Genomic DNA, 24,518 nt, shown 5'->3' on the forward strand with positions numbered 1-24,518 from the left:
AGTGTGTGCGACAGTGTGTTAGTGTGTGTGAGAGTGTGCATATCAGTGTGCTAGCACGTCAGTGCGTGTGTGTCAGCATTTGTTTGAGCGTGTGTCAGTGTGTGTAAGTGTGAGTGTGTGTGTCAGTGTGAATGTGTGTATCAGTGTGTGTGTGTATCAGTGTCTGTGTGTGTGTATCAGTGTGAGGTGTCAGTGTGAGGTGTCAGTGTGTGTGTATCAGTGTGTGTGTGTGTGTATCAGTGTGAGGTGTCAGTGTGTGTGTATCAGTGTGTGTGTGTATCAGTGTGAGGTGTCAGTGTGTGTGTATATCAGTGGGTGTGTATCAGTGTGTGTGTATCAGTGTGTGTGTGTGTCAGTGGGTGTGTATCAGTGTGTGTGTATCAGTGTGAGGTGTCAATGTGTGTGTATCAGTGTGTATCAGTGTGTCTGTATCAGTGTGTGTGTGTGTCAGTGTGTGTGTGTATCAGTGTGTGTGTGTATCAGTGTGAGGTGTCAGTGTGTGTGTGTATCAGTGTGAGGTGTCAGTGTGTGTGTGTGTATCAGTGTGAGGTGTCAGTGTGGCTCCTCTCCTCTGCTCAGTGACACAGCCTCTCAGCCTCCCCCAGCTGTGTGCTCCTGGCCTGTCTCCCCGGGCCCTGCGCTGAGAAAGGAGCAGGAGTCACAGCGCCAGTTTAACCCTCCCTCTGGAGACGTGGGCCCCCTACAGCTGGTCCGGACACAGACACAGACAGGTCAGACTGAGGCAGGCAGGACCTGCGGGGCTGACCCCTGTCCAGCAGCCTGTAAAGTCCGAGAGCACTGGACAGCATACAGGATAGGAGACACAACACACACACACACCTCTGTCTGACCGGCAGTGTGAGAGGAGGGATAGGAGACACAACGCACACACACACACCTCTGTCTGGCAGTGTGAGAGGAGGGATAGGAGACACATCGCACACACACACCTCTGTGTGGACTGGCAGTGTGAGAGGAGGGATAGGAGACACAACGCACACACACACCTCTGTCTGACTGGCAGTGTGAGAGGAGGGATAGGAGACACAATGCACACACACACCTCTGTCTGACCGGCAGTGTGAGAGGAGGGATAGGAGACACATCGCACACACACACACCTCTGTCTGACCGGCAGTGTGAGAGGAGGGATAGGAGACACAACGCACACACACACCTCTGTCTGACCGACAGTGTGAGAGGAGGGATAGGAGACACAACGCACACAGCTCTTCTTCAGGAATGTCCTGTTTTATTGGGTTTCACTCAGCATGAAGCTCTAGTCTCCTGGCAGGAAGCATGGTGACAGAATGTTTGTGGTTTAGATACAAAAATAAGTTTCATTTCCCCCCAAAAAGTCTCTGCTCCTCGTCTTCCTCCTCGATCCCAGGTCTGCTCCCGGTGCTGGTGCTCCACTGGCACGCTCCCATCCCGAATGGTCGTGGGGTCCCCCCTCACTCATACCCCCGAGCCTGCGAGCTGTCTCAGTCCTGGGGTCCCTTGGGGTGCAGAGGGTCTCGGTGAGGAGGTGTCACTCAGGATCTTCCACTCGGACATTCCCAAAGCCACTGGGTCACGGCGCCGGTACCACTCCTGACCCGGAGAGCTAGTCCACCCTGTCCACTCGCTCACCGCTGTCTCCGGACAGGAGACGAGCACAGGCGACTCACCAGGGTCCTGGACTGACTCACAGATGTTCAATAGCATACATCCTGCTCAGTTCTGGACTGATGTGTTACAAGCCTGGCCTGCATACTCCAGTTTCACAGCAGTCTGATCCACTCCAGGTTTTACAGCATGGTTTGAATGGCAGCAGAGTAAACCCTGGAGTGGATCAGACTGCTGCACACTGGGAGTCTGACTGACAGCACTGTAAACCCTGGAGTGGATCAGACTGCTGCACACTGGGAGTCTGACTGACAGCACTGTAAACCCTGGAGTGGATCAGACTGCTGTGCACTGGGAGTCTGACTGACAGCACTGTAAACCCTGGAGTGGATCAGACTGCTGCGCACTGGGAGTCTGGTCTGCATGCCATTGTTTGACCCCCACAGGAGGAGACAGAGCTCTGGTCCCGCAGAGCCCCAGTACAGTTAGTCTCACTGTGCAGAGGGGTCCCCATTGTCCTCAGTAACAGTGGAGTTTTTCTGCGGTTGTAGTGTGAGACACCTGTTCTGCCCCCTGTCAGTGCCCCCCAGCCCCTCAGCGTACAGCGGGGCGCAGGGCAGGTCCTGGGGGCGACCCAGCGGGGTTGGGGTCACTGCAGGCACCAGCCTCCACAGGCACCCCCTGCTGAAAACACCCAAGATCACTTCACACCCCTGCAGAATACAAAAATATAGAGATCCTGATGTGTGTCATGGTCTCCCAGTCTGTTTCTATGTGTCCAGTTCAACAATCTGACACTATTATTATTATTATTATTATTATTATTATTATTATTATTATTATTATTATTATTATTACTCCCTTATCGATCGACAAACACACCCCAGGAACTGTGTCAGGGCTTCAGTCATTGACATTCCAAACTGAAAGGAACCTGTTTAGTCCATCTGATGCTCGTCAGTTACCATAGCAACTAATTAAATAATGAACTGATCCTACAGGATTAATTTATATACATATATTGCTTGAAAAGCCTCAGGCAGTCAGAGCAGAGTGTAACTCAGGGAGTAGAAGACACATGTTCAAGTGTTATTTGGCATGAAGATGAAGATGAAGATGATGGAGATGGTGAAGGTGTTACTCTGAGAGGCAGTGGTCAGTGAGTGAGGGAGTCAGTGGGTCAGTATGTCTGTGGGTCAGTGAGTGAGGGTGTCAGTGGTCAGTGAGAGACCGTGTCAGTGGGTCAGCAGGACAGTGGTGACACAGGCAGTGAGGGTTATTCTCTCGACAGCTGTGGACTCAGCTCCTAGCCCCACCATCTCCATCTGGAAAGCTTGTGAAGTTTTGGCACATTTTTTTCTGGCACTGTTTTCATAAAATTGTCTTTGTCGCCGATGGGCACCTTGATTGCCAATCCCCCCAGCAACTTCCTGTCCTCCTCTCTGCTCCTCCCCCTGGCTTCCTGTCTCTCTGACTCCTCCCCCGACCCCTCCCCTTTCTCTTACTCCCTCACCGAAACACACAGTCCCCACCGAGACCACGCCCCATTCCCTTAGCTCCTCACATCTACACCCCCTCCTGACCACTCCCCCCTTTCCAGACCCTCCCCATTCTCAGCCCACCCTGACACCTCCCCCCCCTCCCCTGCCCTTCCCTATTTCAAACATCGGGCTCCCTGAACCCCAGGTTGTCCTGCACCAGCAGGGTCTTGCACTTTTGGTCCCTGCCCACCAGGGGGCGGTGTGTCCTCCACTTATGAGCCTCCTGCAGTCCAGGTTCAAAATAGTAGATACAGGCGCCGAACCCAACAAGAACCAGCACCGAGATCAGCAGGTACAGTGGGACGAACCACTCCAGGAAATGGCCCATCACTGAACAGAGGAGGAAATCACAGGTAAGAGGAGAGAGAGGGGGGAGGGGGGTTAATACAGACACACTGACTGGACACTCCAGTACATGAACACTGCACTGAGAGAGAGAGGGGTTAATACAGACACACTGACTGGACACTCCAGTACATGAACACTGCACTGAGAGAGAGAGGGGTTCATACAGACACACTGACTGGACACTCCAGTACATGAACACTGCACTGAGAGAGAGAGGGGTTCATACAGACACACTGACTGGACACTCCAGTACATGAACACTGCACTGAGAGAGAGAGGGGTTCATACAGACACACTGACTGGACACTCCAGTACATGAACACTGCACTGAGAGAGAGAGGGGTTCATACACACACACCGACTGGACACTCCAGTACATTAACACTGCACTGAGAGAGAGAGGGGTTCATACAGACACACTGACTGGACACTCCAGTACATGAACACTGCACTGAGAGAGAGAGAGGGGTTCATACAGACACACTGAGGAACCAGGAAGAGATATTGTACTTGAGGTTATCAGCACGCTACCTGCTCCAGGGTCTCCCCTGTAGATCAGAGTTACAACTGCGGCCCCCTGGCGGCCTTCCTGGGTAACTGCAACCGGTAATGGCCCAGCGGCGTGGCTCGAGTGAAGAGTCAATCTGTCAAGCAAAGCAAACGGCGATGCAGCGAGTGATTCTCAAACAGCGGCGATTTCCACGCGTGCTGGATTCCTGCCGCCCTCAGCCCGTGCGCCTGTCCTGTCCTGACAGGGGGCAGCCGGAGGGGGCGCTGTCTGGCCGGAGGGAGGGGACTGCAGGTTCGCAGGGCGCCGGCCGCGTCTCTGTCTCTGGCGGCGCCCGGGAGCGGTCAAGCGCGGCAGGAGGAGAGACAGTGGGTTATTCCTCGTCCCGAGTGGATCCCGCTCCCTGCAGTCAGGAGACAGAGAGACGTCAGCGCTGCCGTGTCCCGCAAACGTTCAGCCATCACCACCCCCCCAGTTCTGTCACCGGCTTCCTCTCCGTCCGCCGCCTCTCTTGAAATCGCACTGATCCATCTGCAGTGTTCATGTAATCCGGTGTGAAATCCGACCCCTACCTGCTGCCGCCGGCCTGCTCGCACACGGGCTGTCCGGGTTGCGCACGGGGATGAGCCGCAGAGAAACTGACCGCTCCGGCCGCGCGCCGCTGCCCGCAGCACTGCTCGGGCCGGTGACGCAATCTCTGGTAGCTTCTAATGAGATGCGGTTGCCGTGGAAACCCGCAGGGATACGGCGGCGGTGCTGAGGCTGGGAGAGAGGCACGAGACGTTGGGGGGGTCGTCTTGTGCGCCGAAGAATATTCAACCACATACACAAGCAGAGATAGGAATGCGTAGGGCTCTGCTGTTTCACTGTTTAACTCCTCTCTCTCTCAGTGCAGTGTTCATGTACTGGAGTGTCCAGTCAGTGTGTCTGTATGAACCCCTCTCTCTCTCAGTGCAGTGTTCATGTACTGGAGTGTCCAGTCAGTGTGTCTGTATGAACCCCTCTCTCTCTCTGTGCAGTGTTCATGTACTGGAGTGTCCAGCCAGTGTGTCTGTATGAACCCCTCTCTCTCTCAGTGCAGTGTTCATGTACTGGAGTGTCCAGTCAGTGTGTCTGTATTAACCCCTCTCTCTCTCAGTGCAATGTTAATGTACTGGAGTGTCCAGTCAGTGTGTCTGTATTAACCCCTCTCTCTCTCTCAGTGCAGTGTTCATGTACTGGAGTGTCCAGTCAGTGTGTCTGTATGAACCCCTCTCTCTCTCAGTGCAGTGTTCATGTACTGGAGTGTCCAGCCAGTGTGTCTGTATGAACCCCCCTCTCTCTCAGTGCAGTGTTAATGTACTGGAGTGTCCAGTCAGTGTGTCTGTATGAACCCCTCTCTCTCTCAGTGCAGTGTTCATGTACTGGAGTGTCCAGTCAGTGTGTCTGTATTAACCCCTCTCTCTCAGTGCAGTGTTAATGTACTGGAGTGTCCAGTCAGTGTGTGTATTAACCCCTCTCTCTCTCAGTGCAGTGTTCATGTACTGGAGTGTCCAGTCAGTGTGTCTGTATGAACCCCTCTCTCTCTCAGTGCAGTGTTCATGTACTGGAGTGTCCAGTCAGTGTGTCTGTATGAACCCCTCTCTCTCTCAGTGCAGTGTTCATGTACTGGAGTGTCCAGTCAGTGTGTCTGTATGAACCCCTCTCTCTCTCAGTGCAGTGTTCATGTACTGGAGTGTCCAGTCAGTGTGTCTGTATGAACCCCTCTCTCTCTCAGTGCAGTGTTCATGTACTGGAGTGTCCAGTCAGTGTGTCTGTATGAACCCCTCTCTCTCTCAGTGCAGTGTTCATGTACTGGAGTGTCCAGTCAGTGTGTCTGTATGAACCCCTCTCTCTCAGTGCAGTGTTAATGTACTGGAGTGTCCAGTCAGTGTTTCTGTATGAACCCCTCTCTCTCTCAGTGCAGTGTTCATGTACTGGAGTGTCCAGTCAGTGTGTCTGTATGAACCCCTCTCTCTCTCAGTGCAGTGTTCATGTGTCTTTCCTGAAGTTGTTTCCGCGGGTCACTGGCCAGGGCCGAGTGTAAAAGTTTGAAATAATCATGTTCAGATTTGTAATAACCTCTGGCTACATAGTGCTCTGTACGGACTCGCTTTGCTGCCACCAAAGAAGAAAATCTATAAGATTAAGAATACTTCATTAGTCAGATCCAATTTCTTGCATTAGGAATGTGTCTTCTCTCAAACCCCAGCATGCTCTCCATGAGACACACTGTCCCGTCACCCCGTTTCCACTCGGGGATATTCGTTCACCTGCCGTGTGTTTTGTACACGGAATGTTTCCAAGGGTCGGTGTATAACGACCTGCTCGAGTTCACTGTGAATGAACGCGCACTGTTGCTGTTGCAGTACTGGGTCAGAGGGCTGTTTCGATGACGTCGGGTGGATGTGACGACTGGTCTATCGCGTCATTATCGTGTAAAGTACCTGACAAAAGTGTACACGTGAGTGCTGAGTTTTATTTTTTACAGGAAACGCATGCATGTTGAAACTAAAGTTTATAAATAATTGAGAAATATATTAAAGCAAGGAAAATATGATACGTGTAAAATATACAATTTGATCACATAATTACTTAATTACCTCTGGAAGTTAAATGTTTTTTTTCTCTTGTACATGACTCTGATCCTCTTGTTGTATTTGTATTTGTAAATTCTATATGTTTAATAAAAATTAAAAAAAAAGTGTACACGTGACTTTTTTTTCTTTCTTTGATGGCAGCAAGGCGCTTCCGTAGCTCCGCGTTTTTTTTCCACTTGTCTCTTTCGGATACCTGTCTCCTGTCATTGCATGATTCGATGGTCAATAAAACTTAGCAGGCGAGGTTCCTGACCGCGGTGTCCGCACTGCCGCCTGGGGGACGGTCAGGAACCTCGCTTGTTAATGCGCAGGCGCAGGCCCGCCCCCGTGACGTCACGACGCAGAGGAATTGAGCGCGGCGGGCGGGAGACGGCAGCTTACCGCCGGTCTGTTTCCTGTTTACCTCCCGGTTCCGGGTGTTTATTTACTCTCTATTTTTTGTGTTTCTCCCGTTTCCGGGTGTTTGTCTCCTCTGTTTGTTCGCCCGGGAGACATGTCGGCGCCGAGACCCTTCAGTAAACTACCGGAGCTGAACACGGCCAACGTCCTGGTGAGGCCGACCGGACCGGGGTGTGGGGGTGTGTTACTGACCGTTACTGTCCGGACTGGTGTGTGGTGGTGTGTTACTGACCGGGCCGGGGTGTGGGGGTGTGTTACTGACCGGACCGGGGTGTGGGGGTGTGTTACTGACCGTTACTGTCCGGACTGGTGTGTGGTGGTGTGTTACTGACCGGGCCGGGGTGTGGGGGTGTGTTACTGACCGGGCCGGGGTGTGGGGGTGTGTTACTGACCGTTACTGTCCGGACTGGTGTGTGGTGGTGTGTTACTGACCGGGCCGGGGTGTGGGGGTGTGTTACTGACCGGACCGGGGTGTGGGGGTGTGTTACTGACCGTTACTGTCCGGGCTGGTGTGTGGTTGTGTGTTACTGACCGGGCCGGGGTGTGGGGGTGTGTTACTGACCGGACCGGGGTGTGGGGGTGTGTTACTGACCGTTACTGTCCGGACTGGTGTGTGGTGGTGTGTTACTGACCGGGCCGGGGTGTGGGGGTGTGTTACTGACCGGACCGGGGTGTGGGGGTGTGTTACTGACCGTTACTGTCCGGGCTGGTGTGTGGTTGTGTGTTACTGACCGGGCCGGGGTGTGGGGGTGTGTTACTGACCGGACCGGGGTGTGGGGGTGTGTTACTGACCGTTACTGTCCGGGCTGGTGTGTGGTGGTGTGTTACTGACCGGACTGGGGTGTGGAGGTGTGTTACTGACCGGGACGGGGTGTGGGGGTGTGTTACTGACCGGGACGGGGTGTGGGGGTGTGTTACTGACCGTTACTGACCGGGACGGGGTGTGGGGGTGTGTTACTGACCGGGACGGGGTGTGGGGGTGTGTTACTGACCGTTACTGACCGGGACGGGGTGTGGGGGTATGTTACTGACCGTTACTGACCGGGACGGGGTGTGGGGGTGTGTTACTGACCGGACTGGGGTGTGGAGGTGTGTTACTGACCGGGACGGGGTGTGGGGGTGTGTTACTGACCGGGACAGGGTGTGGGGGTGTGTTACTGACCGTTACTGACCGGGACGGGGTGTGGGGGTGTGTTACTGACCGTTACTGACCGGGACGGGGTGTGGGGGTGTGTTACTGACCGTTACTGACCGGGACGGGGTGTGGGGGTGTGTTACTGACCGGGCCGGGGTGTGGGGGTGTGTTACTGACCGTTACTGACCGGGACGGGGTGTGGGGGTGTGTTACTGACCGTTACTGACCGGGACAGGGTGTGGGGGTGTGTTACTGACCGTTACTGACCGGGACGGGGTGTGGGGGTGTGTTGTATTACTGACTCTGCTCTCATTAGCTGGTGGAGAACGAGATGTCGCTGCAGAAGAAATTAGCGGAGGCGATTCTGCAGGAGAACAGGGACTGTACTGTCAACGTGTGAGTCTGTACATTAAGACAAGATACAGTCAGTGTCAGTATGAACCCCTCTCTATCAATTCAGTTCAATTCAACGTGCTTTATTAGCATGACCGATGGGTACAATCAGTGTTGCCAAAGCAAATGAAAGTAATGATATTTACATTAAACAAAACAAAAAATAGAAGTAAAATAAAATCTACAGACATTTACAACAAAGACATATTATAAAATATTGACATAGATCTATCTCTCTCAGTGCAGTGTTCATGTACTGGAGTGTCCAGTCAGTGTGTCTGTATGAACCCCTCTCTCTCAGTGCAGTGTTCATGTACTGGAGTGTCCAGTCAGTGTGTCTGTATGAACCCCTCTCTCTCTCAGTGCAGTGTTAATGTACTGGAGTGTCCAGTCAGCGTGTCTGTATGAACCCCTCTCTCTCTCAGTGCAGTGTTAATGTACTGGAGTGTCCAGTCAGTGTGTCTGTATGAACCCCTCTCTCTCTCAGTGCAGTGTTCATGTACTGGAGTGTCCAGTCAGTGTGTCTGTATGAACCCCTCTCTCTCTCAGTGCAGTGTTCATGTACTGGAGTGTCCAGTCAGTGTGTCTGTATGAACCCCTCTCTCTCTCAGTGCAGTGTTCATGTACTGGAGTGTCCAGTCAGTGTGTCTGTATTAAGCCCTCTCTCTCTCAGTGCAGTGTTAATGTACTGGAGTGTCCAGTCAGCGTGTGTATTAACCCCTCTCTCTCAGGCGGTTGGCTCGCTGTCTTCCTCTCCCAGTGGAGAATGAAGAGTCTCGACCCCGGATTGACCTGCTGGTGTTCATTGTGAACCTGCGCAGCGAACAGAGGTACAGGTGACCTGCTCCGGGCGTGCCTGGAGGGGCTGACCTTCCCTCACCTGGACTATTGATACCTCTGACCGTCGCAAAGCAGGAGCAGCGTTAGTGACCTCCTCTCGCTCCTCTCCCTGTCTCAGCCTGTCCGCAGCAGAGTCCTCTGTCAGACACATGGAGCCGGGGTACTGCCTGGGCAAGGCCTGCTTCCTGGCAACAGAAGGTAAGGACTGTGTGTGTTAACCCCTCTCTCTCTCTCTCTCAGTGCAGTGTCAGTGTACAGTAGTGTGCAGGAGGAGTGTGTGTATTAACCCCTCTCTCTCAGTGCAGTGTCAGTGTACAGTAGTGTGCAGGAGGAGTGTGTGTATTAACCCCTCTCTCTCTCAGTGCAGTGTCAGTGTACAGTAGTGTGCAGGAGGAGTGTGTGTATTAACCCCTCTCTCTCTCAGTGCAGTGTCAGTGTACAGTAGTGTGCAGGAGGAGTGTGTGTATTAACCCCTCTCTCTCTCAGTGCAGTGTCAGTGTACAGTAGTGTGCAGGAGGAGTGTGTGTATTAACCCCTCTCTCTCTCAGTGCAGTGTCAGTGTACAGTAGTGTGCAGGAGGAGTGTGTGTATTAACCCCTCTCTCTCAGTGCAGTGTCAGTGTACAGTAGTGTGCAGGAGGAGTGTGTGTATTAACCCCTCTCTCTCAGTGCAGTGTCAGTGTACAGTAGTGTGCAGGAGGAGTGTGTGTATTAACCCCTCTCTCTCTCAGTGCAGTGTCAGTGTACAGTAGTGTGCAGGAGGAGTGTGTGTATTAACCCCTCTCTCTCAGTGCAGTGTCAGTGTACAGTAGTGTGCAGGAGGAGTGTGTGTATTAACCCCTCTCTCTCAGTGCAGTGTCAGTGTACAGTAGTGTGCAGGAGGAGTGTGTGTATTAACCCCTCTCTCTCTCAGTGCAGTGTCAGTGTACAGTAGTGTGCAGGAGGAGTGTGTGTATTAACCCCTCTCTCTCTCTCAGTGCAGTGTCAGTGTACAGTAGTGTGCAGGAGGAGTGTGTGTATTAACCCCTCTCTCTCTCAGTGCAGTGTCAGTGTACAGTAGTGTGCAGGAGGAGTGTGTGTATTAACCCCTCTCTCTCTCAGTGCAGTGTCAGTGTACAATAGTGTGCAGGAGGAGTGTGTGTATTAACCCCTCTCTCTCTCTCAGTGCAGTGTCAGTGTACAGTAGTGTGCAGGAGGAGTGTGTGTATTAACCCCTCTCTCTCTCTCAGTGCAGTGTCAGTGTACAGTAGTGTGCAGGAGGAGTGTGTGTATTAACCCCTCTCTCTCTCTCAGCTCGCTGTGATTTAGTTCCCCCTGAGCGTCTCTCCAGTCTGATGAGACTGGCTGCCTCCTGCCACTGCCCCCTCCTGTTTGCCGAGGCCCAGGTCAGTGTGTCTCTCTCTGTGTCAGTTCAATTCAAGGAGCTCGTCTCTCTCTGGGAGGTCTCCTCTCTCTCTGTGTCTCTGTCTCACTCTCAGCGTGGGCTCCTCTCTCTCTCTCTGTCTCACTCTCAGCGTGGGCTCCTCTCTCTCTCTCTGTCTCACTCTCAGCGTGGGCTCCTCTCTCTCTCTCTGTCTCACTCTCAGCGTGGGCTCCTCTCTCTCTGTGTCTCTGTCTCACTCTCAGCGTGGGCTCCTCTCTCTCTGTGTCTCTGTCTCACTCTCAGCGTGGGCTCCTCTCTCTCTCTCTGTCTCACTCTCAGCGTGGGCTCCTCTCTCTCTCTCTGTCTCACTCTCAGCGTGGGCTCCTCTCTCTCTCTCTGTCTCACTCTCAGCGTGGGCTCCTCTCTCTCTCTCTGTCTCACTCTCAGCGTGGGCTCCTCTCTCTCTCTCTGTCTCACTCTCAGCGTGGGCTCCTCTCTCTCTCTCTCTCTGTCTCACTCTCAGCGTGGGCTCCTCTCTCTCTCTCTGTCTCACTCTCAGCGTGGGCTCCTCTCTCTCTCTCTCTCTCTGTCTCACTCTCAGCGTGGGCTCCTCTCTCTCTGTGTCTCTGTCTCACTCTCAGCGTGGGCTCCTCTCTCTCTCTCTCTCTGTCTCACTCTCAGCGTGGGCTCCTCTCTCTCTGTGTCTCTGTCTCACTCTCAGCGTGGGCTCCTCTCTCTCTGTGTCTCTGTCTCACTCTCAGCGTGGGCTCCTCTCTCTCTGTGTCTCTGTCTCACTCTCAGCGTGGGCTCCTCTCTCTCTGTGTCTCTGTCTCACTCTCAGCGTGGGCTCCTCTCTCTCTGTGTCTCTGTCTCACTCTCAGCGTGGGCTCCTCTCTCTCTCTCTGTCTCACTCTCAGCGTGGGCTCCTCTCTCTCTGTGTCTCTGTCTCACTCTCAGCGTGGGCTCCTCTCTCTCTGTGTCTCTGTCTCACTCTCAGCGTGGGCTCCTCTCTCTCTCTCTGTCTCACTCTCAGCGTGGGCTCCTCTCTCTCTGTGTCTCTGTCTCACTCTCAGCGTGGGCTCCTCTCTCTCTGTGTCTCTGTCTCACTCTCAGCGTGGGCTCCTCTCTCTCTGTGTCTCTGTCTCACTCTCAGCGTGGGCTCCTCTCTCTCTGTGTCTCTGTCTCACTCTCAGCGTGGGCTCCTCTCAATTCAATTCAATTCAATTCAAGGTGCTTTATTAGCATGACCGATGGGTACAATCAGTGTTGCCAAAGCAAATAAAAATAATAAAATTAACATAGAACAAAACAAAAAATAGAAGTAAAATAAAATCTACAGACATGTTACAGACATTTACAACAAAGACATATTATATAATATTGACATACTGTAGGCAGCTGGAGCATTATTGGGAGACGGACTCACTGTTCCTCAGGCTGTGACAGGAGATCACATACTGGGCTGCCAGATCAACTGAGTTCCCTCCTCCCTCTCCCAGTAGGATTGGGACCTGTTGTGGTTTTGGCAGGTGTGGGAACTCTGGGATTAGATTTCTGAATTTTGGGAAGAATGTTTCTCTAATCCCAGAGTATCTGTCACAGTGCAGTAGGAAGTGCACCTCTGTCTCTATTTCTCCCTGCTGGCAGTGGGAGCACAGCCTGTCCTCTCTGGGCAGCCAGGTCTGCCTGTGTCGCCCAGTTTCTATGGCCAGGTTGTGGTCACTGAGCCTGTACTTCGTCAGGGTCTGTTTCTGTTTGTTATTTTTTATTTTGGTCAAATATTCAGCTAGTGTGTATTGTCTGTTTAAGGTTCTGTAGCATTCCAGTTTATGTTGTGTTTGTGTGTGTGTGTCCCAGTGTGTGAGATATTGCTGTTTGATCTGTGCTGTGATGTGGTTGAGTCTGGGTTGTGGTGCTCTAGCAGTGCTGTCCTGAGGCTGGTTAGTGTTGGTGTGGCTCAGGTCGGTGAGCCTCAGGACCAGCTGGCTCAGGGGGCTCTGTTTTGGGCTCAGCTCTTGGCTCAGCAGGGCTTTGTGGTGGTAGGAATTTTGGTCGCTGTTTTTTAGGTGTAGCCAATACTTTAATATTCTTTTCTGTATGTTTATCAATAGTGGGTACTGGCCTAATTCGGCCCTGCACCCGTTGTTAGGAGTTTTTCTCTGCACACGGAGGATGATTCTACAGATCTCCATGTGCAGAGTTTCTGTGGGGTGTTTGTCCCATTGGGTGTAATCCTGGTCTGTGAGGGGACCCCAAACTTCACTGCCGTATAGGGCAATGGGTTGGATTACACTTTCAAATATTTGGAGCCAGATTCTTGTTGGTGGGTTGATGTTGAAGAGCCTCCTTCTTATTGCGTAGAAAGCCCTGAGTGCCTTCTCCCTCAGTGCCTTCACTGCCAGGTCAAAACTCCCTCTCTCTCTGTGTCTCTGTCTCACTCTCAGCGTGGGCTCCTCTCTCTCTGTGTCTCTGTCTCACTCTCAGCGTGGGCTCCTCTCTCTCTCTCTGTCTCACTCTCAGCGTGGGCTCCTCTCTCTCTCTGTCTCACTCTCAGCGTGGGCTTCTCTCTCTCTCTGTCTCACTCTCAGCGTGGGCTCCTCTCTCTCTGTGTCTCTGTCTCACTCTCAGCGTGGGCTCCTCTCTCTCTCTCTGTCTCACTCTCAGCGTGGGCTCCTCTCTCTCTCTCTGTCTCACTCTCAGCGTGGGCTCCTCTCTCTCTCTCTGTCTCACTCTCAGCGTGGGCTCCTCTCTCTCTGTGTCTCTGTCTCACTCTCAGCGTGGGCTCCTCTCTCTCTCTCTGTCTCACTCTCAGCGTGGGCTCCTCTCTCTCTCTCTGTCTCACTCTCAGCGTGGGCTCCTCTCTCTCTCTCTGTCTCACTCTCAGCGTGGGCTCCTCTCTCTCTCTCTGTCTCACTCTCAGCGTGGGCTCCTCTCTCTCTGTGTCTCTGTCTCACTCTCAGCGTGGGCTCCTCTCTCTCTGTGTCTCTGTCTCACTCTCAGCGTGGGCTCCTCTCTCTCTGTGTCTCTGTCTCACTCTCAGCGTGGGCTCCTCTCTCTCTCTCTGTCTCACTCTCAGCGTGGGCTCCTCTCTCTCTCTCTCTCTGTCTCACTCTCAGCGTGGGCTCCTCTCTCTCTCTCTCTCTGTCTCACTCTCAGCGTGGGCTCCTCTCTCTCTCTCTCTCTGTCTCACTCTCAGCGTGGGCTCCTCTCTCTCTGTGTCTCTGTCTCACTCTCAGCGTGGGCTCCTCTCTCTCTGTGTCTCTGTCTCACTCTCAGCGTGGGCTCCTCTCTCTCTCTCTGTCTCACTCTCAGCGTGGGCTCCTCTCTCTCTCTCTGTCTCACTCTCAGCGTGGGCTCCTCTCTCTCTGTGTCTCTGTCTCACTCTCAGCGTGGGCTCCTCTCTCTCTGTGTCTCTGTCTCACTCTCAGCGTGGGCTCCTCTCTCTCTCTCTGTCTCACTCTCAGCGTGGGCTCCTCTCTCTCTCTCTGTCTCACTCTCAGCGTGGGCTCCTCTCTCTCTCTCTGTCTCACTCTCAGCGTGGGCTCCTCTCTCTCTCTCTGTCTCACTCTCAGCGTGGGCTCCTCTCTCTCTCTCTGTCTCACTCTCAGCGTGGGCTCCTCTCTCTCTCTCTGTCTCACTCTCAGCGTGGGCTCCTCTCTCTCTGTGTCTCTGTCTCACTCTCAGCGTGGGCTCCTCTCTCTCTGTGTCTCTGTCTCACTCTCAGCGTGGGCTCCTCTCTCTCTCTCTGTCTCACTCTCAGCGTGGGCTCCTCTCTCTCTCTCTCTCTGTCTCACTCTCAGCGTGGGCTCCTCTCTCTCTCTCTCTCTGTCTCACTCTCAGCGTGGGCTCCTCTCTCTCTCTCTCTCTGTCTCACTCTCAGCGTGGGCTCCTCTCTCTCTCTCTCTCTGTCTCACTCTCAGCGTGGGCTCCTCTCTCTCTCTCTGTCTCACTCTCAGCGTGGGCTCCTCTCTCTCTCTCTCTCTGTCTCACTCTCAGCGTGGGCTCCTCTCTCTCTCTCTCTCTGTCTCACTCTCAGCGTGGGCTCCTCTCTCTCTCTCTCTCTCTCTCTGTCTCACTCTCAGCGTGGGCTCCTCTCTCTCTCTCTCTCTGTCTCACTCTCAGCGTGGGCTCCTCTCTCTCTCTCTCTCTGTCTCACTCTCAGCGTGGGCTCCTCTCTCTCTCTCTCTCTGTCTCACTCTCAGCGTGGGCTCCTCTCTCTCTCTCTCTCTCTCTGTCTCACTCTCAGCGTGGGCTCCTCTCTCTCTGTGTCTCTGTCTCACTCTCAGCGTGGGCTCCTCTCTCTCTGTGTCTCTGTCTCACTCTCAGCGTGGGCTCCTCTCTCTCTCTCTCTCTGTCTCACTCTCAGCGTGGGCTCCTCTCTCTCTCTCTCTCTGTCTCACTCTCAGCGTGGGCTCCTCTCTCTCTCTCTCTCTGTCTCACTCTCAGCGTGGGCTCCTCTCTCAATTCAATTCAATTCAAGGTGCTTTATTAGCATGACCGATGGGTACAATCAGTGTTGCCAAAGCAAATAAAAATAATAAAATTAACATAGAACAAAACAAAAAATAGAAGTAAAATAAAATCTACAGACATGTTACAGACATTTACAACAAAGACATATTATATAATATCGACATATACTGTATTCGGCTGGAGCATTATTGGGAGACGGACTCACTGTTCCTCAGGCTGTGACAGGAGATCACATACTGGGCTGCCAGATCAACTGAGTTCCCTCCTCCCTCTCCCAGTAGGATTGGGACCTGTTGTGGTTTTGGCAGGTGTGGGAACTCTGGGATTAGATTTCTGAATTTCGGGAAGAATGTTTCTCTAATCCCAGAGTATCTGTCACAGTGCAGTAGGAAGTGCACCTCTGTCTCTATTTCTCCCTGCTGGCAGTGGGAGCACAGCCTGTCCTCTCTGGGCAGCCAGGTCTGCCTGTGTCGCCCAGTTTCTATGGCCAGGTTGTGGTCACTGAGCCTGTACTTCGTCAGGGTCTGTTTCTGTTTGTTATTTTTTATTTTGGTCAAATATTCAGCTAGTGTGTATTGTCTGTTTAAGGTTCTGTAGCATTCCAGTTTATGTTGTGTTTGTGTGTGTGTGTCCCAGTGTGTGAGATATTGCTGTTTGATCTGTGCTGTGATGTGGTTGAGTCTGGGTTGTGGTGCTCTAGCAGTGCTGTCCTGAGGCTGGTTAGTGTTGGTGTGGCTCAGGTCGGTGAGCCTCAGGACCAGCTGGCTCAGGGGGCTCTGTTTTGGGCTCAGCTCTTGGCTCAGCAGGGCTTTGTGGTGGTAGGAATTTTGGTCACTGTTTTTTAGGTGTAGCCAATACTTTAATATTCTTTTCTGTATGTTTATCAATAGTGGGTACTGGCCTAATTCGGCCCTGCACCCGTTGTTAGGAGTTTTTCTCTGCACACGGAGGATGATTCTACAGATCTCCATGTGCAGAGTTTCTGTGGGGTGTTTGTCCCATTGGGTGTAATCCTGGTCTGTGAGTGGACCCCAAACTTCACTGCCGTATAGGGCAATGGGTTGGATTACACTTTCAAATATTTGGAGCCAGATTCTTGTTGGTGGGTTGATGTTGAAGAGCCTCCTTCTTATTGCGTCTTATTACTTCTTATTACTTCTTATTACTTATTACTTGCGTCTTATTACTTCTCTCTCTCTCTCTGTCTCACTCTCAGCGTGGGCTCCTCTCTCTCTCTCTCTCTCTGTCTCACTCTCAGCGTGGGCTCCTCTCTCTCTCTCTCTCTGTCTCACTCTCAGCGTGGGCTCCTCTCTCTCTCTCTCTCTGTCTCACTCTCAGCGTGGGCTCCTCTCTCTCTCTCTCTCTGTCTCACTCTCAGCGTGGGCTCCTCTCTCTCTCTCTCTCTGTCTCACTCTCAGCGTGGGCTCCTCTCTCTCTCTCTCTCTGTCTCACTCTCAGCGTGGGCTCCTCTCTCTCTCTCTCTCTGTCTCACTCTCAGCGTGGGCTCCTCTCTCTCTCTCTCTCTGTCTCACTCTCAGCGTGGGCTCCTCTCTCTCTCTCTCTCTGTCTCACTCTCAGCGTGGGCTCCTCTCTCTCTCTCTCTCTGTCTCACTCTCAGCGTGGGCTCCTCTCTCTCTCTCTGTCTCACTCTCAGCGTGGGCTCCTCTCTCTCTGTGTCTCTGTCTCACTCTCAGCGTGGGCTCCTCTCTCTCTGTGTCTCTGTCTCACTCTCAGCGTGGGCTCCTCTCTCTCTCTCTGTCTCACTCTCAGCGTGGGCTCCTCTCTCTCTCTCTGTCTCACTCTCAGCGTGGGCTCCTCTCTCTCTGTGTCTCTGTCTCACTCTCAGCGTGGGCTCCTCTCTCTCTCTCTGTCTCACTCTCAGCGTGGGCTCCTCTCTCTCTGTGTCTCTGTCTCACTCTCAGCGTGGGCTCGTCTGTGTTTCAGACTGCAGAGGGGGTGAAGGTGGCAGCTCAGAGGCTCCTGCGTGTCCTGAAGGTGTCAGCTGGGCTCATCCCTGGTACCACCGGGCTGTACATGAGCACACTGACCCGGAGCATCGTGCCTGCGGACCGGCTGGCCGACACGCCCGCAGACTGGCTCTCCAGCTGACCGGCAGCTACGGCCAGTCTGCTGCCCCCTGGTGGACTGTACTCCAGCGTGATTCTCAGCGCTGTCTTCAGCTAGGCTGTAAATAAGAGTTTGTTAGGAACTGCTTTCTGAATCTGATTGTTTCTGTTAAACGTTGCTTTTTAAACACCTGTCCACACAATTGAATTAAAGTTCTTTATTTAATGTGATCTCATCCAGTTTCACTCTTACTTCCACTGAAACCCAAGACAGTGAGATTCTGTCCCTCCACTCAGTGACTCTGAGCCTCAGCAGTGCTTTCACACTGAATCTGAGAGCAACACCCACTGCAGACTCTGCTCTACAGGAGTGATGAAGAAGGGTGTCAGTGTGGGGCTCTGGGTGACTCTATCCTCTCTCCAGCTCCAGTGTCCAGTCTCTGTCTGTAACCCCACTGTCCCCCTGACACAGGACACAGAGGTGCAGACGTGCTGTTACAGACTGAGTCTAAGCTGTCAGAGGGTGGTGGTGTTTGTCCCCTGGTTCTCCTCCAATATTCCCTCCAAGCTCTGTGCATGTGCGCACACACACAGGTTATGAAATCAGCGCACACAGGCCATTGAACTGCACAAAAAAATTAAATTCCTCCAACAATATGAAAATAATGAAACAGGGTCGTCAATTGAAAAATGCTAAACTGACCACATGAGACTGGCTGCAAGAGGCCCAGCTTGGCTGTGTGTGTTATTCCTGCTCCTTGATCATCGATGTCTCGAGCCTCCCTGCTCCTGCTCGCTCCACACTCCTTCTCCATGACTGGGCTCGTTGAATCGCTGGCCTGGTCTTTTGCATCTCTATGCTTCTAAGAGATTGACTATTAACAAAAAATAATTTCAGGTTTACAATTTTCCATACACTCAATTTAGTGCGCACAAGTTTTTGTCACTGGGGAAAAAATGTGCACAACTTGAAATTTTTGCGCACACAGACCATTAAAAATTAGAGGGAACATTGGTCTCCTCTCACTTCCTCCCTCTCTGGGTGTGGGGTCACTCCTCCAACCTGCAGCAGCACAACGACATTTTAGGGAAGTTTCAGAGAAACAGGAAGAATGTTTCTACAACAGCACAGCCCCGGACACACAAGACAGCCGGAGAGGGAGGAGATAGAAACAGAATCAGGGAGACAGGTTAATACACAGACTCCTCCAGCTTAAGAGAGTGAGATAGAGAGGAAACAGCAAGAGAAAGAAAGAGGGAGAGACAGAGAGGAAACAGTGAGAGAAAGAAAGAGGGAGAGAGAGAAAGAAGGTACAGTGAGAGAAAGAGAGACACAGGCTCGAGGACAGACTGAGAGGGACAGGGACACTGTTACAGAGAACAGGGGGTCTCGCTCTCTGGAAGGAGGAGGCCTGCTTGTCGTTGCCACGGAAATGCTGTCTCTCCTCTTCCTCGCCAGCCTCCTCTCCTCCGCGGTCACAGCTGACGGTAGGTGGAGCTGAGCATCGGAAACTGTCTGTCCCGGCCGGGTCCGAGTCTCCGAGTCGTCTGACAGGGCCGGGGTGTGGTTCCTGTCTGGGGGAGCCTGGGAGTCTGGGGGGCTCCTCCGGGGGGGGCGCAGGGCCAGGCGCTTAGCTCTTTCCTCTGGTTGGGGGGGTATGTGCTGGGATCTGTGCAGCGTCACTATGACAACACAACAGCTGAGATGTCCGAGCTGTGTCACCGGCTCTGGTCCTGCGTCCGGCCCGGTCCGAGACTCAGGCTCCTCTCCTGCAGGTCCGCTGGCGGTACGCCTGCAGGGAGACCCGATTCGTGTGGCTCTGGCTGGGGAACACGTGAGGCTCAGCTTCACCATCCTGCTGCCCCCGAACCAGACCATCAGCGCCATCAGCTGCTGGCACAGCCTGACCCAGATAGGCCCGGCGACACTGGCCCAGGAGGCAGTCTGGGTTCTGGCCGTGCAGGCGGAGAACTCGTCCTCCAGTGGACCCTACAGCTGCACCTTCACCTCCAGAGGCCTCAGCGGCCAGGACAGCGCCTACTTGCTGGTCAGAGGTGAGCACACCCCCCCCCTCTCTCTCTCTCTCTCTCTCGGTTTACAGTAGTGTGCAGGAGGAGTGTGTATTAACCCCTCTCTCTCTCTCTCTCTCTCTCAGTGTCAGTGTACAGTAGTGTGCAGGAGGAGTGTGTGTATTAACCCCTCTCTGTCTCAGTGCAGTGTCAGTGTACAGTAGTGTGCAGGAGGAGTGTGTGTATTAACCCCTCTCTCTCTCAGTGCAGTGTCAGTGTACAGTAGTGTGCAGGAGGAGTGTGTGTATTAACCCCTCTCTCTCAGTGCAGTGTCAGTGTACAGTAGTGTGCAGGAGGAGTGTGTGTATTAACCCCTCTCTCTCTCAGTGCAGTGTCAGTGTACAGTAGTGTGCAGGAGGAGTGTGTGTATTAACCCCTCTCTCTCTCAGTGCAGTGTCAGTGTACAGTAGTGTGCAGGAGGAGTGTGTGTATTAACCCCTCTCTCTCAGTGCAGTGTCAGTGTACAGTAGTGTGCAGGAGGAGTGTGTGTATTAACCCCTCTCTCTCTCTCAGTGCAGTGTCAGTGTACAGTAGTGTGCAGGAGGAGTGTGTGTATTAACCCCTCTCTCTCAGTGCAGTGTCAGTGTACAGTAGTGTGCAGGAGGAGTGTGTGTATTAACCCCTCTCTCTCTCTCAGTGCAGTGTCAGTGTACAGTAGTGTGCAGGAGGAGTGTGTGTATTAACCCCTCTCTCTCAGTGCAGTGTCAGTGTACAGTAGTGTGCAGGAGGAGTGTGTGTATTAACCCCTCTCTGTCTCAGTGCAGTGTCAGTGTACAGTAGTGTGCAGGAGGAGTGTGTGTATTAACCCCTCTCTCTCTCAGTGCAGTGTCAGTGTACAGTAGTGTGCAGGAGGAGTGTGTGTATTAACCCCTCTCTCTCAGTGCAGTGTCAGTGTACAGTAGTGTGCAGGAGGAGTGTGTGTATTAACCCCTCTCTCTCTCAGTGCAGTGTCAGTGTACAGTAGTGTGCAGGAGGAGTGTGTGTATTAACCCCTCTCTCTCTCAGTGCAGTGTCAGTGTACAGTAGTGTGCAGGAGGAGTGTGTGTATTAACCCCTCTCTCTCAGTGCAGTGTCAGTGTACAGTAGTGTGCAGGAGGAGTGTGTGTATTAACCCCTCTCTCTCTCTCAGTGCAGTGTCAGTGTACAGTAGTGTGCAGGAGGAGTGTGTGTATTAACCCCTCTCTCTCAGTGCAGTGTCAGTGTACAGTAGTGTGCAGGAGGAGTGTGTGTATTAACCCCTCTCTCTCTCTCAGTGCAGTGTCAGTGTACAGTAGTGTGCAGGAGGAGTGTGTGTATTAACCCCTCTCTCTCAGTGCAGTGTCAGTGTACAGTAGTGTGCAGGAGGAGTGTGTGTATTAACCCCTCTCTCTCTCAGTGCAGTGTCAGTGTACAGTAGTGTGCAGGAGGAGTGTGTGTATTAACCCCTCTCTCTCTCAGTGCAGTGTCAGTGTACAGTAGTGTGCAGGAGGAGTGTGTGTATTAACCCCTCTGTCTCTCTCAGACAAAGGCTATCAGGAGAGTCGCTCCTTCTTAGTGGTTGCAGCTGTGTTGGGCTTCCTGATGTCAGCGCTGCTGCTGTCCAGTCTGGCCGGGTCGCTGGTCCTGCTGCTGGACTGGAAGGCGAGTGTCCACACTGCCCGCTCCGCTCCGTGTTCTGGCCACTGAGAGTGTCCCCTGGGGGTAACGCTCGCCCCTCCTGCCTCTCCAGGTGTGTCGCTCGTGCTCACAGCCTGAGGCCTGCCCCGGGGAGGAGGCCCAGTCCGAGGAGGCGGTCCGTCCCGGCTCACTGTACACCGTGAGTGACCCCCTGACCAACCTGTTTCCAGGACCAGAGGAGCCACTCTCTCACCCAGCTCTTTCCGGAAAGTGCCCAGGGTATCGGTTTGAATAACATGGCTGGGCCCCTGTTCCACTCTCCCACCTCCCTTTGTGTAGACACGCCTCCTGCTCTCAGCTGGAACTGCTCTTCTCTGAAGTTGTCTCCTGTGCTCTCTGGGTAGAGGTCCACCGCTGGCACTGAACAGGGCCGCAGGGTGACTCTGCCAGTGTCTTTCAGCATCATGAACACTGGTCTGCTGATAACTTTTCTCCCCGTCTCTCTCCCTTTCCCCCAAACTAGGCTCTGGAGCCCCACAATCCCTCCATCTACAACACCATCAGCCCCGCCACTCGGAAGGATGAGGGGAGGAAGAGGAAAGTAAATCCGGTGAGTTATCATCATCATCATCAGACTCCCAGTGTGCAGCAGTCTGATCCACTCCAGGGATTACAGTGCTGTCAGACTCCCAGTGCGCAGCAGTCTGATCCACTCCAGGGTTTACAGTGCAGTCAGTCAGACTCCCAGTGCGCAGCAGTCTGATCCGCTCCAGGGTTTACAGTGCAGTCAGTCAGACTCCCAGTGCGCAGCAGTCTGATCCACTCCAGGTGTGACAGTGCTGTCAGTCAGACTCCCAGTGCGCAGCAGTCTGATCCACTCCAGGGTTTACAGTGCTGTCAGTCAGACTCCCAGTGTGCAGCAGTCTGATCCACTCCAGGGTTTACAGTGCTGTCAGTCAGACTCCCAGTGTGCAGCAGTCTGATCCACTCCAGGGTTTACAGTGCTGTCAGTCAGACTCCCAGTGCGCAGCAGTCTGATCCACTCCAGGTGTGACAGTGCTGTCAGTCAGACTCCCAGTGCGCAGCAGTCTGATCCGCTCCAGGGTTTACAGTGCTGTCAGTCAGACTCCCAGTGCGCAGCAGTCTGATCCGCTCCAGGGTTTACAGTGCTGTCAGTCAGACTCCCGGTGTGCAGCAGTCTGATCCACTCCAGGTGTGACAGTGCTGTCAGTCAGACTCCCAGTGTGCAGCAGTCTGATCCACTCCAGGGTTTACAGTGCTGTCAGTCAGACTCCCAGTGCGCAGCAGTCTGATCCACTCCAGGTGTGACAGTGCTGTCAGTCAGACTCCCAGTGCGCAGCAGTCTGATCCACTCCAGGGTTTACAGTGCTGTCAGTCAGACTCCCAGTGCGCAGCAGTCTGACCCACTCCAGGGTTTACAGTGCTGTCAGTCAGACTCCCAGTGCGCAGCAGTCTGACCCACTCCAGGGTTTACAGTGCTGTCAGTCAGACTCCCAGTGCGCAGCAGTCTGATCCACTCCAGGGTTTACAGTGCTGTCAGTCAGACTCCCAGTGTGCAGCAGTCTGATCCACTCCAGGGTTTACAGTGCTGTCAGTCAGACTCCCAGTGCGCAGCAGTCTGATCCACTCCAGGTGTGACAGTGCTGTCAGTCAGACTCCCAGTGCGCAGCAGTCTGATCCACTCCAGGGTTTACAGTGCTGTCAGTCAGACTCCCAGTGTGCAGCAGTCTGATCCACTCCAGGGTTTACAGTGCTGTCAGTCAGACTCCCAGTGCGCAGCAGTCTGATCCACTCCAGGGTTTACAGTGCTGTCAGTCAGACTCCCAGTGCGCAGCAGTCTGATCCACTCCAGGTGTGACAGTGCTGTCAGTCAGACTCCCAGTGTGCAGCAGTCTGATCCACTCCAGGGTTTACAGTGCTGTCAGTCAGACTCCCAGTGCGCAGCAGTCTGATCCACTCCAGGTGTGACAGTGCTGTCAGTCAGACTCCCAGTGCGCAGCAGTCTGATCCACTCCAGGGTTTACAGTGCTGTCAGTCAGACTCCCAGTGTGCAGCAGTCTGATCCACTCCAGGGTTTACAGTGCTGTCAGTCAGACTCCCAGTGCGCAGCAGTCTGATCCACTCCAGGGTTTACAGTGCTGTCAGTCAGACTCCCAGTGCGCAGCAGTCTGATCCACTCCAGGTGTGACAGTGCTGTCAGTCAGACTCCCAGTGTGCAGCAGTCTGATCCACTCCAGGGTTTACAGTGCTGTCAGTCAGACTCCCAGTGCGCAGCAGTCTGATCCACTCCAGGTGTGACAGTGCTGTCAGTCAGACTCCCAGTGCGCAGCAGTCTGATCCGCTCCAGGGTTTACAGTGCTGTCAGTCAGACTCCCAGTGCGCAGCAGTCTGATCCACTCCAGGGTTTACAGTGCTGTCAGTCAGACTCCCAGTGCGCAGCAGTCTGATCCGCTCCAGGGTTTACACTGTGGTCTATCAGAGCCCCGGTGGTCAGTAGTGACTCCTCTTCCTCTCTCTCCAGGCTGCCCAGCCTCAACCCAGCGGAGGGGACGGTCTCTTCGAATCCGTCTACGAAAACCTGTGAAGGATTCCCAGCGCCGCCTCTCGGGCCTGCTCTTCACAGCGGCAGAACCGAACCCAGGCTGTACTCAGTCAAGGGCTCTGTGCAGGACGCCCTTCTTTACATAGAGAGTGGTGGGGGCAGGCACCATGAAACAGTCTGGTCAGTTGGACACAGAAGCTCTGAGTCTCTGGGAATCTCCAGGAAACCGCGGGATGAGACTGGTGAATCACGGAGAACAGGAGCAGCTCTGCCCTTTGTCCCCTGGGTCTCCTCTCCCTCCCTCCCTCCCTCTCTGGGTGTGGGGTCACTCCTCCGACCTGCAGCAGCACAACGACATTTTAGGGAAGTTTCAGAGAAACAGGAACAATGTTTCTACAACAGCACAGCCCCGGACACACAAGACAGCCGGAGAGAGAGGAAGAGAGGGAGGAGATAGAAACAGAATCAGGGAGACAGACAGGTTAATACACAGACTCCTCCAGCTTAAGAGAGTGAGACAGAGAGGAAACAGCAAGAGCCAGTGAGAGAGAGTGAGACAGAGACCGGGAGGCTGGGAGAGAGAAAGGGAGACAGGGGGACAGAGTGGGGTGTAAATGTCTCATGATGTGTTAATTCTCTGTGTTTGGAGCAGTAATTCATCAGTCAGGCGCATGAAGCTGTTGGATCCTCCCCTCTCAGTGCAATGTGGAGAGAAGCACATTGTCCCCAGTGAGGGTAGTCTGACTGCCAGCCTCACGGCACCCTGCTCTCTCTCTCTCTCTCGCTGGGCGCTGCTCCTGGGCTCCCACACCTCCCCGCCAGCCCCCGCAGGGAACCGGCCAGAGAGACCGAGAGCACCCCAAGAAAGCCAGACGCCAAACCAGACACAGCCACAAGGGGGCGCCAACAACACGACCTAGCTCAGGCTGTAAAACAACGTTTTTCCACACTATGTAACCCATTAAACAAACAACATCTGGGATCACAGAGAGCCTCCA

At 53.5% G+C, this 24,518-nt stretch overlaps 2 protein-coding genes across 4 annotated transcripts; both read left to right on the top strand.

The window, feature by feature from the left end:
* The first annotated feature begins 6,747 nt into the window (after nucleotides 1-6,747).
* On the top strand, nucleotides 6,748-17,522 carry pane1 (proliferation associated nuclear element). 2 transcript variants are annotated; one of them, XM_069197124.1, is made up of 6 exons: nucleotides 6,751-7,173; nucleotides 8,474-8,553; nucleotides 9,282-9,380; nucleotides 9,509-9,588; nucleotides 10,683-10,774; nucleotides 17,170-17,522. In XM_069197124.1, exons 1-6 carry the CDS (start codon nucleotides 7,117-7,119, stop codon nucleotides 17,332-17,334), a joined length of 573 nt encoding a protein of 190 aa, XP_069053225.1. In that variant the 5' UTR covers nucleotides 6,751-7,116; the 3' UTR covers nucleotides 17,335-17,522. The 2 variants fall into 2 exon arrangements, with proteins under 2 accessions (XP_069053226.1, XP_069053225.1); XM_069197125.1 differs by lacking the exon at nucleotides 9,282-9,380 and having other exon boundaries at nucleotides 6,748-7,173.
* An 827-nt stretch (nucleotides 17,523-18,349) lies between these two features.
* On the top strand, nucleotides 18,350-24,518 carry nfam1 (NFAT activating protein with ITAM motif 1). 2 transcript variants are annotated; one of them, XM_069197122.1, is made up of 6 exons: nucleotides 18,350-18,779; nucleotides 19,068-19,346; nucleotides 20,863-20,981; nucleotides 21,070-21,156; nucleotides 21,481-21,567; nucleotides 23,500-24,518. In XM_069197122.1, exons 1-6 carry the CDS (start codon nucleotides 18,725-18,727, stop codon nucleotides 23,560-23,562), a joined length of 690 nt encoding a protein of 229 aa, XP_069053223.1. In that variant the 5' UTR covers nucleotides 18,350-18,724; the 3' UTR covers nucleotides 23,563-24,518. The 2 variants fall into 2 exon arrangements, with proteins under 2 accessions (XP_069053223.1, XP_069053224.1); XM_069197123.1 differs by lacking the exon at nucleotides 18,350-18,779 and having other exon boundaries at nucleotides 18,835-19,346.

Source organism: Lepisosteus oculatus, chromosome 12 (assembly GCF_040954835.1).
Source record: "Lepisosteus oculatus isolate fLepOcu1 chromosome 12, fLepOcu1.hap2, whole genome shotgun sequence".
Taxonomy (NCBI): domain Eukaryota; kingdom Metazoa; phylum Chordata; class Actinopteri; order Semionotiformes; family Lepisosteidae; genus Lepisosteus; species Lepisosteus oculatus.